General features: G+C 61.5%; 1 protein-coding gene across 1 annotated transcript in view; it reads left to right on the top strand.

The window, feature by feature from the left end:
* ICAM5 (intercellular adhesion molecule 5) overlaps positions 1–16,516 on the top strand; it is a 51,446-nt gene extending 34,930 nt beyond the window's left edge. The window contains exons 11-18 of the mRNA XM_074935639.1: positions 110–391; positions 1,175–1,450; positions 3,010–3,252; positions 4,628–4,870; positions 6,711–6,950; positions 8,349–8,591; positions 10,784–11,047; positions 11,520–16,516. Coding sequence (XP_074791740.1) covers positions 110–391; positions 1,175–1,450; positions 3,010–3,252; positions 4,628–4,870; positions 6,711–6,950; positions 8,349–8,591; positions 10,784–11,047; positions 11,520–11,719 — 1,991 coding nt within the window. The 3' untranslated portion in view covers positions 11,720–16,516. The remainder of the gene's footprint in view (positions 1–109; positions 392–1,174; positions 1,451–3,009; positions 3,253–4,627; positions 4,871–6,710; positions 6,951–8,348; positions 8,592–10,783; positions 11,048–11,519) is intronic.
* Positions 16,517–17,029: the final 513 nt, after the last annotated feature.

Genomic DNA, 17,029 nt, shown 5'->3' with positions numbered 1-17,029 from the left:
GGAATGGAACCCAGGTGTCCTGAGTCCCAGGCTGCTGGTCTGTCTACTCGGCTACATGCCTCTGAACATTTCCCTGATGCCCCGCGATGGTTTTTCTCACCTGCTGCAGCTCTCCCAGAGGAGCCCCAGCTCCAAATCTTCCACCATATAGAGGTGGGCACCAAGGCGACTGCCCGCTGTGAAGTGACCCAGGTCTTCCCTGCCGCTGGAGAGGCCCGGTTCACCCTGTCCTTTGGGGGTCAGAGCCTGAACTTCACCGTCACCACATCGAATGACACGGCCACAGCCCAGGGCGAGGTTCGGTCCCTGTCCGCAGGCGAGCGCCGGCTGACCTGCACCGTGTCCGTGGGGCCCGTGTCCAGATCCGCAGGGCAGAGCGTTCTCGTTTACAGTGAGTCTCTGGATTATTCCCCCGGGGCGTGGGCACTGCTGGGGCTGATCCTGCAAAGAGCTGCGTGCTGGGCGGCCCTGGCCCTCCTCTGCCCCCTCTCTGCAGACGAGCCGTGACATCAGGCCCTTGTCCAGTTCCAAGGAAGGAGCAGAGCTGAGCTGCACCAAGCCAGGGCTCTGTTCTGCAGAGGGAAGCAGTCGCTCTCCCTGCCCACCACGCGCGGGACTTTTCCCTGGGCGTGTTCCCTGGTTAATCATAATTGCATTGATTGCTAATTGATCCCGATGAATGAGCTGGGAGTAGCAGGGCTCTTGTCCCAGAACCAGCAGGCTCCGTCTCTTGTAGGGACCCGCGTGATGCCCGCCACGCACACTCACGCCGAGGGCAAAGCCAAGCCTTGGTGATTTTTATTAGAACCACTGATAATGCCCACAAAGCTCCAACCCACACAACCAGCTGGGGTTCGCCCAGCCCTGGCAGTAATACTGCCCCCCTTCCTGGAGGACCTGGTGGCGAGAGACGGAGGCCCAGCCCCGCCTCTGGCAAGCTGAATGAGTCCAATGGGCGGGGTTCCCAGCTCCCCTGCTAGACCCTACTCTCTCTCCTGGCGAGAGAACCCAGGAGTCCAGGTTTCCAGCCCCTGCTCACACCACACCAGCCTGGCGCTATAACCCAGGGCTCCCCAGATTAGTGGAAATGGGGTTTCTTTGCAGCGGTGACGTCAGTCACATGTTAAAAATCACCCTGATTATTTCACAGCAGCTTTGCCTCGGTCCCCTGCAGGTTTCCCTCAGCCTGTCCTGGAGATCGACCAGCCACGGGCCCTCGTGAACAGGAACGTGAGCCTCACGTGCTGTTCCCCTGCCTCCCAGCCCCCCGGCACTACGCTACAGCTCAGAGACTCTGAGCGAACCCTGGCGTCCGGGCACCAGCCCTGCCTGCAGCTCATGCTGACGGCCCGCAAGGGAGACAACGGGAGGCAGTTCACGTGCGAAGGGAACCTCGCCCTGGGCAGCCATTCCTTCGTAAAGAACACGTCCGCCCAGCTCATCGTCCTCTGTGAGTCGGGAGCGGTGCCGGTTTGCGCACAGACCCCACCTCTTCTTCACCACGGGGGCTGGAGTGCCCGTGTTCCTGCCCCTGCACGTCCCGCGGTTACTGACACCAGGGCAAAGCCTGAGCGGGTGGCATCTTACGCCCTCCCGCTGGGGCCCCTGGGATGGTAACACTGGAGCATCTCAAAACCTTCAGTGCCTTTATCCTCGTGCACCCCTCTGAGGCAGGGCCATGCCATTATCCCCACGGGGTAGGTGGGGAAACTGAGGCACGGGAAGCCTGGCAGAGGAGAGTTGGGTCCCTAACCATTGTGCCATCCAGCCGCCTGGTTGTCTGCCCATCTCTGCTCTGTCTGACTGGCAGCCTCAGCAGTGGAACCCACATTGCTGTCGCACCGCCCGGGCTTCCTTACAAACCCTCCTTAACAGAAATTAATAGGGACACAGAGAGAGATGCTGCCAGACAAACCCATTTGCACTCCCCATCGGCCAGTGAGGAGGGAGAGGCTGCACAAGTGTCTGATGATACAGAATGGAGTTGAGAGCGAGCCGAAGGAGGGGAGTCTATTGGTTGGAATGTGGGGGGGGGGGCGGGGCTGGGAGTCAGGACTCCTGGGTTCTATGTCTAGTTCAAGGAGAGATTGGGATCTGGTGGGTTAGAGGAAGGAGGCTGGGAGCCAGGATTCCTAGCCTATGTTCCCAGCTCTGCTACAGACACACTGCGTGGCCTTGGGCATGTCTCGTCCCCTTTCTGTGCCTCAGTTTCCCTGTGTCGACTGCAGTCATTGAGCAGGCTTGTGCTTGGCACCTCATGCAGAAAGCCCCTGGCTGGAAGGTGGGAGCTGTGGCACGAGGACTCGCAGCTGGGGTTATTATTGGCCACAACCCAGTAGCCTTGCAGTGTGCGAGGCCTTTGTCTCTGCGAAGCACTTAAGGGCGTGCCTAAAGCTTTAGCGTGTGAGCAGGTCCCATGGCCCAGGGCAGGTGCCCAGATGGGTGGACGCTGACGTCCGTCCCTGTTTGGCACAGCACTTGAGCCCGTGCTTCACTTTCTCAGCACACGCCGGCGGGACTGACGTGCTCGATGTTCGGCACGTGCTCCGGGGCTGTGCTGTGTGGGGGCTGCAGTCCGAGTCCCAGAGCTCCCACCAGGAGACCTCTCGCCCCTCCACGCACCCACTGCCCTGCCGCTGGGGCCCTCGGGGCGCAAAAAGTCCAGTGACCCAGGTCGTTGATCCTCCTGCCACCCCGGGAGAGAGCAGAGCGTGATGGGCAGCGACTCGAGTTCTGTCTCTCTGCACTTTCGGATGAGCCCGAAATGGATGAGTTGGGTGCCCGAGTCCCCGGACGTGGCTCGAGGGGACGCTGCGAACCCTGATCTGCAGGGCTGGCGGGAGCCCAGCCCGAGCTGTGGTGTGCGAATGGGACACGGGGCCTTTCCCCTGCAGGGGACGCCGGCCCCGCGTCGAGAGGGGAGTGGACAGATCAGGGCGTTCAGACGGAGCGAAGGCGTCATGTTCATCAATCCTTCCCACGCCAGCCTTACTCTTCTCTCTCTTCCAGACAAGCCTACGCTGGACGAGTCCGGCTGCCCAGGTCACCAGACGTGGCTCGAGGGGACCCAGCAGCAGCTGGCCTGTGAAGCCGACGGAAACCCGACGCCGGAGGTCTCCTGCCACAAGGGCAGCCAGGTGTACGATACCGGCAGCGTGCAGAACGTCACGAGAGGCCACGCGGGGGTCTATCGCTGCAGTGCCACCAATGCGCACGGGACGGCCGGCAGGAACGTGACAATCCATGTCGAATGTAAGGGCAGGGATCGCAGCCTATGGGGGCCCCGGGGAGCTGATGGCCCCACACAGCTGGGCTCCCCAGTGTCGAGTGCTCGCGGCTTCCAGTGCCTGGCTAGAAGTGACGCAGTCCCAGCAAACGCAAGACGGGTCAGACGAAGGGGGAGTGTGTGATTGCCAAGATTCCCCTTTGCTTGGGGGACTGGCTGGCTTGGGGTATGGAGAATGGGGGATGGGGCCTTTCCCCTCCAGGGGGTGCCGGCCCCAACCTACCCCAGGACATGGCTCAGGACAGGGAATGGGACAAGGGGCCTTTCCCCCCTAGGGGGCCCGTCTCCAATCTGGCCCTAGGTGGAGGGGGACTGAGTGGGATGTTCAGATGGAGAGGCGGAGTTCTCCTCCTCTATCGTCCCCAGACTGACAGCGACTGAAGAGTATCCCCCTCCGACAGCTTCTCCCTGGGCCCTGCATGAGATGAGTTTGCCCCCACCCCACCCCCCAGGCAGTAACCTTGTCAGAGGGGCCAAGTTCTGAATGGGCCCCTGTGACGAAGTGGGACTGTTCCTAATGTTTCCTCTGAATAGTGTGGCGGTGCCTCAGTTTCCCCTATGCAGTTCTTAAGTCTCTAGGTGCTGGGGTAAGGGTGTATGATCATTGCAGAGTCCTAGAGGGCAGGTGTGTGCAGGGGTCTGGACCTCAGACAATGGCTGACACCCTCTTTCCTGGCCACTGATGGCCTGGGCCCTTCCCCCCTGCAAGGTGAGAGTTAAAGGGTTGGAGAACAAAGGAATCTGGTGACCTCCTGGCCCGGGAAAGGGACAAAGCCCAGAGGAGGAGGGGTGGAGAGAGTTTCAGTTTGAGGCTGGCTGGGGACATGGAGTGAAGGGCAGACGGGGTTGTCTGGCTCACTGCCCCCCAGAATGGACCCAGCTGAGGGGTCCTGTTCTCTGCACCTACGAGCTCTGTGTTAGACCATGTTCCTGTCGTCTAATAAACCTCTGTTCTACTGGCTGGCTGAGAGTCCCGTCTGACTGCAGAGTTGGGGGGCAGGACCCTCTGGCTTCCCCAGGACCCAACTGGGCGGACTGGCTGTGGGAAGCGCAGGGAGGGGCAGAGGAGGCTGAAGGCTCCGAGGTCAGACCCAGGAAGGTGGAGCTGGGTGAGCTGTGTGTCCTGCAGACAGGCTGCTCCCAGAGAGGAGACTCCCCAGAGTCCTGCCTGGCTTCATGGGGAGCAGCTCCAGAGGATCGCCCGGGGACACCGTGACAGCCCCCGAGTCCCAGCCCCCCCTCCGGAGCGGGGCGGGGCCAAAGCGCATGGCAGGGGAACCAGCCCTGCTCTCATGCCGTAGCTTCCCCTTTAAAAACGGGTCCTGGTTCCGTCTCTTCCAGATGGGCCTGAAATGGACGATGCCGGCTGTGCCAGGACCCGGACCTGGGTGGAGGAGACGGAGCAAACCTTGGCCTGCCTGGCGTGGGGGAACCCGGCCCCGGCGGTAGCGTGCACAAAGGATGGGGCATCCTACGGCATGGGGGTGCAGCGTCGGGTGGCGAGAGAGCACGCTGGGACTTACCACTGCACTGCCACCAACACCCATGGCTCAGCCCGCCGGGAGGTGACCGTCCGGGTGGAATGTAAGTCAGCAAAGACTGGATCCCTGCAGAGCCCGGGAGGGCCCCAGCTATGCCCGAGTTAGTCACTTGCCCTAGACCCCCCTGCCCTTGTCCTAACCCCTGGTCTTGTTCTGCCGTGGGTAGAGCAGTCGGCTGAGTTAAACTGATGCCCTGCAGCTGGTCTCACTTGGTTGGTTGGTTGGAAGCTCCCGATAAGATCAGGGGCCCCGTTGTGCCGGGCGGGCGCTGCCCAGACCCCGACTGAGATCTGATGGGGATCAGGAGGGAACTGTCCCTCCGGGAAAGTTAACCCTTCGCTGCCTCCTCAGGGTGTCTTGCACTTCCCTTTGAAGCAGCAGGGGCTGGGCCCCGTTGGAGACGGGACACCGGGTTAGACGGGCCCCTGGGCTGAGCCAGTCTGGCAGCGCCTCTGTTCGGTGGAGCTGAGAACCAGGCTCCCGTCGTCCTCCAGGGCCATGCGAGGAAGGGAAAAGTACAAGCGCGCAAAACTCATTAGGAAAGAGACAGTGACCTTTGACACAGCGCCCGGCGAGTGGGACTGAGCAGCAGCCCAGCCAGGAGGACGTATAAATACAGCGTGCCCAGGGCAAACACCTCGTCAGCAGCAGGGGTTAATTAGGCAGCTAAGGAATGTCTGAAATGTGACACAGTCTGGGACTGTGCTGAAAGCCCAGCTCGGCTGGAGTCAGAGAAAGGGACTGACTAAGCTGGGGGGAGAAGTAGATATGCCGGAGGGGAGGGATGGGGTCCAGAGTGACCTAGGGAAATTAGAGGATTGGGCCAAAATAAATCTGATGAGGTTCAACAAGGACAAGTGCAGAGTCCTGCACTTAGGACGGAGGAATCCCATGCACTGCTACAGACTAGGGACTGAATGGCTAGGCAGCAGTTCTGCAGAAAAGGGCCTAGGGGTTACAGCAGATGAGAAGCTGGATATGAGTCAGCAGTGTGCCGTTCTTGCCAAGAAGGCCAATGGCATTTTGGGATGTATAAGTAGGGGCATTGCCAGCAGATCGAGGGACGTGATCGTTCCCCTCTATTCGACATTGGTGAGGCCTCATCTGGAGTACTGTGTCCAGTTTTGGGCCCCCCACTACAAGAAGGATGTGGATAAATTGGAGAGAGTCCAGCGAAGGGCAACAAAAATGATTAGGGGTCTAGAGCACATGACTTATGAAGAGAGGCTGAGGGAGCTGGGATTGTTTAGTCTGCAGAAGAGAAGAATGAGGGGGGATTTGATAGCTGCTTTCAACTACCTGAAAGGGGGTTCCAAAGAGGATGGCTCTAGACTGTTCTCAATGGTAGCAGATGACAGAACGAGGAGTAATGGTCTCAAGTTGCAGTGGGGGAGGTTTAGGTTGGATATTAGGAAAAACTTTTTCACTAGGAGGGTGGTGAAGCACTGGAATGCGTTACCTAGGGAGGTGGTGGAATCTCCTTCCTTAGAAGTTTTTAAGGTCAGGCTTGACAAAGCCCTGGCTGGGATGATTTAGGTGGGGATTGGTCCCTGCTTTGAGCAGGGGGTTGGACTAGATACCTCCTGAGGTCCCTTCCGACCCTGATCTTCTATGATTCTATGACTAGGGACCGGCGCTGCAGATGCCCTCGGGAAGTAGGGGTCTGAGTGTGAGATGCTGTAAACGGGCAAGCACGGAAAACGGCTGGTTACGCTTGTCATAGGCTGTCGGGGTCGGTTCTCGCACACCCGGTAACATCCGTGCCTTTCTGCTGTGCACCACGCTCCTAATTAATTCATCAATCCCAGTCCAGCTTGGGGGTTGGAGGTTTCTCTCCATGACTCCAGACCCCGAACCTAACCTCCGGCCCATCTGCCTTCCAGATAAGCCATCAATGGACGAGCTCAGCTGCCCAAGTGCCTGGACCTGGGTCAAGGGGATGCCGCAGGCGTTCTCCTGTGACGCCGATGGCATCCCAGCCCCAGAGGTCGTGTGCACCAAGGACGGGGTCTCGTACCGCCTGGGCCAGAGGCAGGGCCTCACGGACCCCATGGGCACCTACCAGTGCAATGCCACAAATCCTCACGGCTCGGCTACGAAGACGGTCACCATCACTCTCGAATGTGAGTTTACAGCCTGGCAGGTAGAACTGCCCTCGCAGGCCAGGCTAGTGCCTGCATCAACCCCCATCCCTGGGCCAGTCCCACCGCTGCCCCCCAAGCTCCACCCAGGGCTGGGCTGGTCTCCGTTGGCACTCTCCCTGGCCGGTCTGTGGGTTACTGTACCGGGGCCCTGCCCACGGGCTCCGGGGCGGTTTGCGAGGAGTTTCTCTTTGCACTTTCCCAGCACGTACACAACAGCGCAGCCCGTGCGCCCAGTTAATTCCAGCTCTGCCCTGGCCCTCCCGGCAGCCACGTACAATTGTCCGCTTGCCTCATCCAGCAGGTGCTTGTGTCACGGACTCCCAGGACCGGAAGGAACCCCCTTCGGTGTGACTGCCCTTCTCGGGGGGCCACCTCTCTCGGGGTTAAGCCATAGGCCTCTCTGTCTCCTGGAGCTGCACCTCTCGGAGCCTTAGCCCGCCTGTCTCTGCCGTGGGCCCCCTCAGGGAGTCCCCTCGCTCTGGACCCCCGGGGCCTCCACTCCCAGAGGGAATAATGCCCCCACCCCCCCGTTCTCTAGACCGGAGCAACGCTCAGCCAGGGTAACACAGGAGGTTTATTGAGCGTTGAACCCAGCACAGGAAACTCTCCGGCCTCAGGCCTGGCCTCCCTCAACACAGCACATCCCAGTCTCTCCTGCACCCAGGGGGGCTCTGCCTGCCCCCTCTCTCCAGCCCCGAGCCCCCCTGCTTCCCTGCTGGGCCTCTGAGATCCCCGGCCCCAAGCCCCCCCTCTGCCCATTGTCTTCTCTCCAGGTGAACAGGGTCGCCTGGGCCCCCTCTCCCCTCTTCTGTCCTCTGGCCCCTCTGGCTGGGACCGGCTGGTCAGGTCACTGGGGTCCCCTCTCCGCACCCATTGTCCCCCCACTGGCCAGACCCGGCTGGGCCTCCCGAGCTGGGCCTCCCGGTCACCTGTCAATGGGGTCTCCATTCGCCAGGCCAGTCGCTGGCCCTATGTCCCCACAAACCCCCTCTCCCACCACCTCGTAAAACCAGTAACCCCCAAGGAAACTGAGTCCCACCCCCTCTGCCTGCAAACCATTGAAAACAACGAGAAACCCCCCGGCTCCCTCACAGCTCGTCTGAGAGCAGAGAGGCCCGGGGCCCCTCTGTTACAACAGCCGTTGTGTCGGGGAGCTCGGCTCTGAGGGCGAGGCGCTGCCCCAGCGACAGCGTCTCTTTCGGCTGCAGCATGGCCGCTCCCCGGTTACCCTGCCCCTGCTTGGACTAGGAACCTGGCGGTCGGAAAAGTGGCCCAGAGGAGCGCTCGGCCGGGGTTCACCTAACAGAAAACGGAGCCGCGGGCTGGGGGAGCTTCTTTGTGGTACTGAATAGCGGGCCCTTGTTCTCTGCCTTCCAGACAAGCCCACCATGGACGAGTCCAGCTGCCCCAGTACCCGGGCGTGGCTGGAGGGGACCCTGCACACCCTGGCCTGTGAGGCGGACGGGATCCCCGTCCCCCGCGTCTCATGCGCCAAGGAGGGAGCAGCTGAGGAGTTTGGCGGCGAGCGGAACGTGAGCCGGAATGACTCTGGCACCTACTGGTGCACGGCCGTCAACCGCTACGGGTCGGCGAGGAGGGCGGTCACCGTGCGGGTGGAATGTGAGTCCCGATCGTGCGCCAGCGTGGCACAAGACTGCCCGGGCCTGGCTCGCCCTACGTGTGACCCTCAGGCTGCGCAGTCAGCATAGGGGGTGGGAACGGCTCCCCGAGAATCCCCCTCCCAGACAGGTGCCCAGCTGGCATAAAGACCTGCTCCCAGCCCCCGGCATATGGCATTGGGGCAGGTCTCTGGCCTGTGCTCCGCAGGAGGTCAGACTAGGTGATCCCGTCTGGCCTTGGAATCTGTGAATCTGGCGCGTGGCTGGAGCACACGGCCGTGCAGTATCTGCTGCTCCCCAGGGGCCACAGGGTGCAGAGTGTGAGTTAGAGCAGCCCCAAGGCTGCTCTGATTCACCCTGTGGGCTGGGAGAGAGCCCTGCATGACCCCAGAAGACGGGCAGCACAAATGGCTCCTGTTGCTATTGCCACACTATTACGGCAGAGCCTACGGGCCCCAGCCATGGAGCAGGACTCCTGAGTGCAGGGAGCTGTACATTATTTGTTAGGTGAATTACGGCAGTGCCCAGGGCCCCATGGCGCTAGGGGCTGCACAGACACAGAATGGAGTAACAGCCCCTGCCCCAGCGAGCTCAGTCTCAGCCAGCCCCTGCCAGAAGCGCGGGAACGGAGCAGCTGGGACTCCGGCCCAGCGCGTGTAAAGTGCAGCTGCTCTGATTTTGGGCTGGGCCAAGCACAGCAGGGGGAAGCTGACCCTGGACATTCCTAAACGAGCCCAGCCTCCGCACCCGGCCCCGTGTTACTAACTGCACCGGAAATTACTGACCGCGAAAGAAAGTTCAGAGTCTCGTGTACTTGCCGCTGCTGGCTCCATTTACTGGCCCCCTCGTCTGCTCCCCACCTGATTCCCCTGCGCCGGGCCTGGCTCGCGAACACTAGCCAGGGGGTCCCCCGGGTGTCGGGCCCGGCTGCAAAGTGCTGAGCTCCTCGCTGCCCGGGGCAAGGCAGGAGGGCGAGCGCCACCGGGATGCTCCCAAGACGGCGCGATTGCGGCCGATTCCCCTCCCGCTCGCCCGGCGTCCGTCACACCAGCTCCGCCCGAAATGCTTCTCAAAGAGAGAGCTAAAACCAATCGCAGCCAGAGGGAGAACCCAACGGGCCGGGGAGACGCGAGCTGGGGTCTGGGGCGGAGGAGCTGGGGGGGCGCTGGGTTATCAGTCGCCGCGCCAGCGCTGTACAAATGGCCGCAGGGCCCCGGAGCCGGTGTCTGAAGGCTGCTCCCCACTGCAGCTCTCGGAGCTCCAGCCGGAGCCGCAGTGTCTACACGGCCGTTTCTGGGGCCGCAGCACGAGCCCGTCCCTAGCCCCGCAGACGTTCCCTGGGCCCCGGCACTCGGCGCTGCACGCGGCCAGGGGCCATTTCACCTGCCAGCCAGCGGGGCCTCTTCTGCCTCCCTCAGCGAGGTGACGGGGCCCGTCCCCGGGATTTCCGCCCGGGACGGCGCCTGGCAGCTGGGACCGGCTCCCCTCGCAGGGTTCTGTCTGAGCAGCGAAGCACGGTACGCTCCTTGCTGCCGGTCAGGCGTTTCCTCCCCCCTCGAACCCGTGCGGCTCTCACCTGCGCTGGAGCCGCTCTTCCCACTTCCCTCATCAAGCCAGAACCGGCCACAGCGTTCCCGGCTCGGTCTCGCCGGGGTCAAATCGCCTCCCTGCGCCTGTTTGCACAGCCGAGGGGCCGTCAGCCCCGACCGTCACAGCATCGCACCGGGCGCTCCTGGCCAGCTGCTCAGCCAGTGTTAGCCCCATTTTATGGCTGGGGAAATTGAGGCAAATAGGGTGACGGGCTATAAGCTCACGTGGGGCGTCTGTGGCAGAGCCAGGGTTTGACCCCAGGGGTCTGCCCTGCTGCTGAACACAGGGAGGCTTTACCAGAGCTCAGAGGAGAAAGCTCCTGCTCACAGATGGAGAAATGGCAGTGAAGGGGGGGGTCCAGGGTTGGCTGAGCAAAGGGAGCTGAGAGAGAGGTAGGATGGCGCAGTGGTTAGTGCACTAACCTGGGACTTGGGAGACCTCAGTGCCATCCTTGCACGGCCTAGGGCATCTCTCGGTGCCCCGCTGTAGAATGGGGGGGAAAGGGGTGCTCCCCCGCAGTATGGGGCGGTATGTGGGCGAGCAGGGGCCGCAGAGGGACCCGGGGCCACATGGCTGCTCAGTGTGTGACCTCTCTCTCTCCAGACAGGCCCGTCGTCTTGCTCCTGGACGTCAGCCCTTCCGCCACCATCCCACGCGGCGCCAACTTCAACATTAGCTGCCGTGCTGAGGGCTCCCCGGCGCCCGCCTACCGCTGGACCGTGCCCCCCGCCCCCAATGTCCACTGCTCGGCCGATAACAGCACCGTGAGCGTGGCCGGCGCCGACAGGCACAACCGTGGCGTCTACGTCTGCAGGGTCTCCAACGCCCACGGGCAGCACCTGGGCCGGCTCCAAATCCAGGTGACAGGTAGGGACCGGAGGGCGAGGACGCCAGGGAAGGGCAAAGTGTGTGGGGGGGGACAGACCCCCTCTGCGGTTCCTCAGTGTTCTGCGGCAGCCCTGGGGGGCCACGTTCCCTGCCGCGCGGTGGGCGAGGAGGCAGGACGCGAGGCCAGCCTGATTCGGTGGCACCATGCCCCGGGGCGAGTCTCTGCTGGCTTCGTAACAGAAGCTGCCTGGCAGTGGGGGGGCTGGGGCTCTGTGCTGGGACCCAGGCAACCTGCCGTCTATTCCCAGCTCCACTACTGGCCTGCTGAGCGACCCTGGGCAAGCTGCAGCCCCACTCTGTGCCTCGGTTTCCCTTCCCCACCTCTGCCCTGCCATGTGACCTTGGGCATGTCCCTTCCCCGCTTGATGCCTCTGTCTAGCCTGGAAGCTCTCTGGGGCAGGGACTGTCTTTCCTCCTGGAGCCTAAGCTGCGTGTCCCTCCCCCCCGCCAGATAACAGACTCATTGTTGCCGCCCTGATCGCGGGGGTGGCCGTCCTGCTGCTGGGTGGGACGGCTGGGCTCGTCTATTACCTCAAATCCACCGCCTGCAAGAAGGGCGAGTACAACGTGCAGGACGCCGAGAGCTCCTCCAAAGCCACCTGCCTCGGCCGCGACAGTGCCGTCTACGGGATACAGCTCACGCAGACCTGAGCCGGCCGGCGGCCGGAGCCGCGAGCGCAGGGGCTGCTGGAGGGGAACCCGACGGTGCGTCCCTGCGGCTGGGGCGCTGGCCGGGCTGGCTGGTTTGTTTGTTTGTTGTTGCATCCGTCCTCGGGCCACTTCAGAAGCTCCTGCCAAACTGTGTTCTCTGGCCAGCCCTGGCCTGTCTCCATACAGCCACCTCCGCGGGCAGCTCCTGTCCCTGGGCTTCCTGGCTCGGATCTGCTCCTGCCTTTTCCCTTCCCCAGCCCCGCCCTGGAACTCCCGGTTTGTCTCCGCTCCAGAAAGCTGGTGTCTTGCCTTAAATATCCGTTCTCCGGCTTTGGGAAATGGGTCATGAGCTGGCCCCGGCCCGGCAATGATTGTACTGAAGCACGCGAGGTCAGGGGTGTTGCCTAACCCAGCGCCTGGCTGGACGGCGTGTGCAGGGGAGAATGGGTACGTGGCCTGCTGGGATCTGAACGTCTAGGTCCCAGATTCCCACCCGGGGGGAGGCAGGAGCCACCAAACACAATCGGGCCTGCGGGGAAACGAATGTGCTGGGTCTCCGTCCCCTGGCTAGCAGGAATGGGCCAGTCTGTCCTCAGATATAAGAACATACGACCGGCCAGACTGGGTCAGAGCAAGGGTCCATCCAGCCCAGTGTCCTGTCTGCTGACAGTGGCCAGTGCCAGGGGTCCCTGAGGGAATGACGAGAACAGGGAATCACCCAGTGATCCATCCCCTGTCGCCCATTCCCAGCTTCTGGCAAACAGAGGCTAGAAACACCGTCCCTGCCCATCGTGGCTGATAGCCATTGATGGACCTGTCCTCCAGGAACTTTTCTAGTTCTTTTTGGAACAGACAGAACAGCTGGGGACCGGCACGGTTCATGTGTCTTGCCAGGAACTGCGCTGAGACCCAGCAAACTCGTTTCATCTCAGGCCACTAAGTTTATGGTCTGAGCGCCCCGTTACCCCTGTCAGTCAGCGTTTGGGTGCGGCTCACCCAGGCTGCTCCTGCTCCCGGGTTACTACAGCCATGGCCTGTTAAACTTCCCTTCCTGTTGTCACGAAGTTCCCGGGCGATGCTCTGGAACTGAAGCCAGGCAGGACTCTGGGGAAGTCTCCTCTCGGGGAGCAGCCTGTCTGCAGGACACACAGCTCACACAGCTTCCACCTTCCTGGGTCTGACCCCGGAGCATTCAGCCTCCTCTGCCCCTCCGTGCGCTTCCCACAGCAAGTCCGCTCAGGCGGGGCTCCTGGGGAAGCCAGAGGGTCCTGCCCCCCAATTCCACAGTCAGACGGGACTCTCAGCCAGCCAGTAAACAGAAGGTTTATTAGACGACAGGAACATGGTCTAACACAGAGCTTGTAGGTGCAGAGAACAGGACCCCTCAGCCGGGTCCATTTTGGGGGGCAGTGAGCCAGACAACCACGTCTGCACTTCACTCCACGTCCCCAGCCAGCCCCAAACTGAAACTCCCTCCAGCCCCTCCTCCTCTGGGCTTTGTCCCTTTCCCAGGCCAGGAGGTCACTGGATTCCTTTGTTCTCCAACCCTTTAGCTCTCACCTTGCAGGGGGGAAGGGCCCAGGCCATCAGTTGCCAGGAAACAGGGTGTCAGCCATTCTCTGTGTCCAGACCCCTGTACACACCTGCCCTCTAGGGCTCTGCAACGACCATACACCCTTATCCCACCCCCTAGAGACTTAAGAACTGCCTAGGGGAAACCGAGGCACCCCCACACTATTCAGAGGGAACGTTAAGAACAGTCCCACTTCCTCACACCTCTCTCAGAGACAGCCAGGAGACCCTCCCCCCCCCGACATTTGCCCCCAGCTCGCAGAGGTTAGTGAATTCTAGCACTTGGCTGGCTTGCTGTTTATGGGCCCTCGGATGGTGGAAATCAACCATAGCTTCACTGGAGCCAACGGGGCTAGAGCCCCAGCTGGTGCAAATCAGCATCGCTCCGGTGACCCAAGCTCTGACTCCAGCACGAGTCGAGTTTGCCGGGTGGCGCTGTCACTCACGCCAATGTCCTGGGCCCGTCGAGCTGTCCTTTAGAGGCAAAGTAACGCCCCAGCGCGTTTTGTATGATGGTTGTGGGGCAGAATTAAAACAGCAACACACCTCCCCCCCCTGGCCACCCCCATCTCTCACTTCCCAGGGCAGGATGCCAAAGGAAACCTGCAATGGCCAGAAAAAAAGTCTGCATCTGCAGGCTTATCGCAGGATGGTACCGGAAGCGCCGCTGTGGATGTCGGTCTTGTGCTTCTCTCCAGGCAGTGCTAATTACCAGCACAGACTTTGTTCTCTAGCAACTGACAAATTTAGCACATCAGCGGCAGCCCCACGGCTGAGCTGCAGAGAAAAGCCGCTCCCCCTCGGCGCACGCCTGGCAGGGGATACGCGAAGCAGGTGGGAAAAGCAGCTTGTAGGGTAGCGGGCTGCAGGATGCCACGCTGCCGGCCTCAGGGGCTGTGGGACTTAATGTTGCCGCGTGCTCAGCAAAGCCGTGTGGTGGTCTGGCCAATCGGCTAGGTACGACAAGCCAACCCGCCACTGGAGCCAGTCAGCATCACGAATGGGTTACGGTGGGATCCCCAGTCACGGCCCAAGGCCCTATTGTGCAAGGCGCTGTACGTTATTTACCAGGGGTGTTGTGATACCGTCGCTCCTGTGCCAGGACACCCTGCACTAAGTGCTGCACAGACACGGACCTGCCGTGTTAAATCCTGGCGCCACGCCGCTTTGCGCCAGCGGACAATCTGGCCCGTAAACATAACCAGCCTCTCGGCCCTTCAAACGCTTGTGATTGTCTTTCACTTTCGAGGCAGGTTTTATCGGTTTTTCGAGGCCCCAGGGCTCGTTTTTCATCCTGTTACATGAGCGGAATGTCTGAGTTTATTTTTTGGACTGGCCAGAGCAGCTCAGACGGGGGGGTCCATCCAGCCCGTCCTGGCTCAGCCCACCCAGGCCGTGGGATTCCCAGGAGGGGCCAGCGATGGGCTATTCTGCTACTGGCGAATTCTCTCCCTGCCCACCCTGGGTTCGAGGAACCCCAGCTTCCCTGCTGAGGACGTTTCCGCTAGAGCATTCAGCGGGGCCGGCTCCCAGCCAAGCCTGGCGTTGGAGCTGCAGACAGCCAGGCTGGTCTCGTCACCAGCTGGGCTCCTGGGCTAAGGAGCGTGGTGCTGACCTGAGCCGGAGCTAACCCACCGCGTTCGCCAGGGAGCCACTTCCGGGGACATTTCCAGCAGCAGGTGGCCGGAGACGCAGCAGCAGATCTGGCTCTGGTTCAAACCCACGTTGCGCCTGCATGTGAAGCAGCGAGGGGAAGGAGAATGCAGGGAGCTCGAAGCCACCTTTGCACTCCCTGTTTTCCACCCCCCCGCCCCTTGGTGTAAGTGACGCCCTGCTTCCCATGCCTACCTGGCACGCTGAGAATCGCTGTGGGGCCCACGCTGCTACGGCCATACGCTCCGTCTGTCCCCGCCACCAGGGGCAGGCACGGGGTCGAGCCCTTCTGCCATCTCTGCACCTGCCGGGGCACCCCTGCCCCTCAGGGGATTGCTAAAGGGCTGCTTCCACCCCCCATAAGGCCCCTTTGTGCGGTGGCCTGCGCGTCCCCGAGAATCAGGCTGTGGGTCATCTGAGCTTCCCCTCCCCCAGGTGGCACTTTGCAGAGGGTTTACACAGGCCTAAAGATCCCTGTTCAACCGCAAGCGACAACTGGAATGTAAATAATGAAGGGGTTCGTCTGGGGCGAGTTTCGGTAATGAAAATGGGCCCGTCTCTGAGCGCAGCTGACTCAGCTGCAAACTTTTCAAGGGGCTCATTGCATTGGTGGAGAAGCTGGCACTTCGCACAGCCAGCTCCGCTGGGTAAAAGGGCTATTTTCAAGTCGAGTTTTTAATTGCTTTTGTATGTTTTGTCTAGCTCCCCCACAGCACCGGCTTCAGGAGCGGGCCTGCGTCACTGCAAGCCGGCAGCCTCACTGCACTGTAATTAATGTTCAGTGAGGACTTCGTGTCCCCCGCCCCTGAATGTGCAATATGGAGTGGGAGGTTTCCTTCCCGCGCAGGACGACAGCCCCCCGCGCACTCCCTGCTGTGCTGGCCTCAGCTTGGGAATGGTTTTAAAATGTGCTTCCCCGAGGGATAAGAAAGGGCAAGGCTGTAAAGCTGGGTTTAAAAAAAAAGGGCAAAAAAAGCCTTGATAATAGTTCCATAATGCCCCCTCCGCCCCCCCGCTGTGCCCGAGTGCTCACAGCGCGGCAGAAATGAGTCATCCAGCGCTCCCCCACTATGGCTCAAAAGCCCCCTGAAATCCCCTGGCGGCGCTCCGCGGTGGCTGTCATACCCGAGGGCTACACAGACTTTGCTACAAGGTAAATATCAATAGCCACGTGCTCAGATATTCATTCTGTTAGCTAAGGTTGCAGCGTGTTTAATTTTATGGACTAAAATGGCACATAAACGACAGGAAACCAGGAGCTCAGTGGGCGTCACAGCAGGGGGGCGAGAGCGACAGTGAGCGAGGGTAGTTTCTGCGTGCGAGGTTGGATGTGGACTTGCCCTTGTCTTCGCTAGGCGCCTCTGCACGTGTGAGCGTGGGTTCTGGGGCCGCGTTAAGAAGCCGTGGAGGCCCAGTGCTCTCCCTGGGGCGAGTTTCCGTGCCAGTTATCGAGCAGCTGGAACCCTGGCCTCTTCCCCCTGGCCCCAGCCACCATGCTGACGTCAGGGTCTTATTGCCGAGGGCATGGCCAGCAAGTCGTCCTGCCTCGCCAGGATCGGCAGCTGGGTAACGGGTGACATTTTGGAGCCTCAGACTCGCCTGAGGCCGTCTCTCGCCCCGAGGGCAGCTGGGCTGGTGGAGATGCAGCCTATACCAACGAAAGGGGTTTGGCCCCCGGCACAGGAACACCCCGTCCCCACGCAGGGGTAGCGAGGCCGCCGGAAGCCTTCGGCCACCCCGGAGTTCTGTCTACACCAAGCGTCAGGGTGGCAGAGCTCCATGGCTTTCTTCACACCCCAACCGCCGTAGTTCTGGGCAAGTCTCCGCTCGTGGGGCACGGCTCTGGGGCCGCAGCTGTTGTGCCGTGGCACGGGCGTTTCCTACCTCCCCGGAGAGGGGTTTCCAGCACCGTGGTTCATCCACCTCGCTGAGGGGCTGGAGCTGGGTCGAGGGAACGATTCTTTCATCGCCCCAGCTGCAGTTACAGGGTGTGTGTGTGCGTGCGTGGGTGTGTGTGTGTGTGTGGGGGGGGGGGGGTTAGCTGGTCTCAAAACACAACGTTTTTCCCAGCCCTTGGCCGTGCAG

The sequence above is a fragment of the Natator depressus genome, chromosome 20 (assembly GCF_965152275.1).
Source record: "Natator depressus isolate rNatDep1 chromosome 20, rNatDep2.hap1, whole genome shotgun sequence".
NCBI lineage: Eukaryota > Metazoa > Chordata > Testudines > Cheloniidae > Natator > Natator depressus.
The sequence above is the reverse complement of the archived record's forward strand: the minus strand, read 5'-3'. Positions and strand labels throughout refer to the sequence as shown.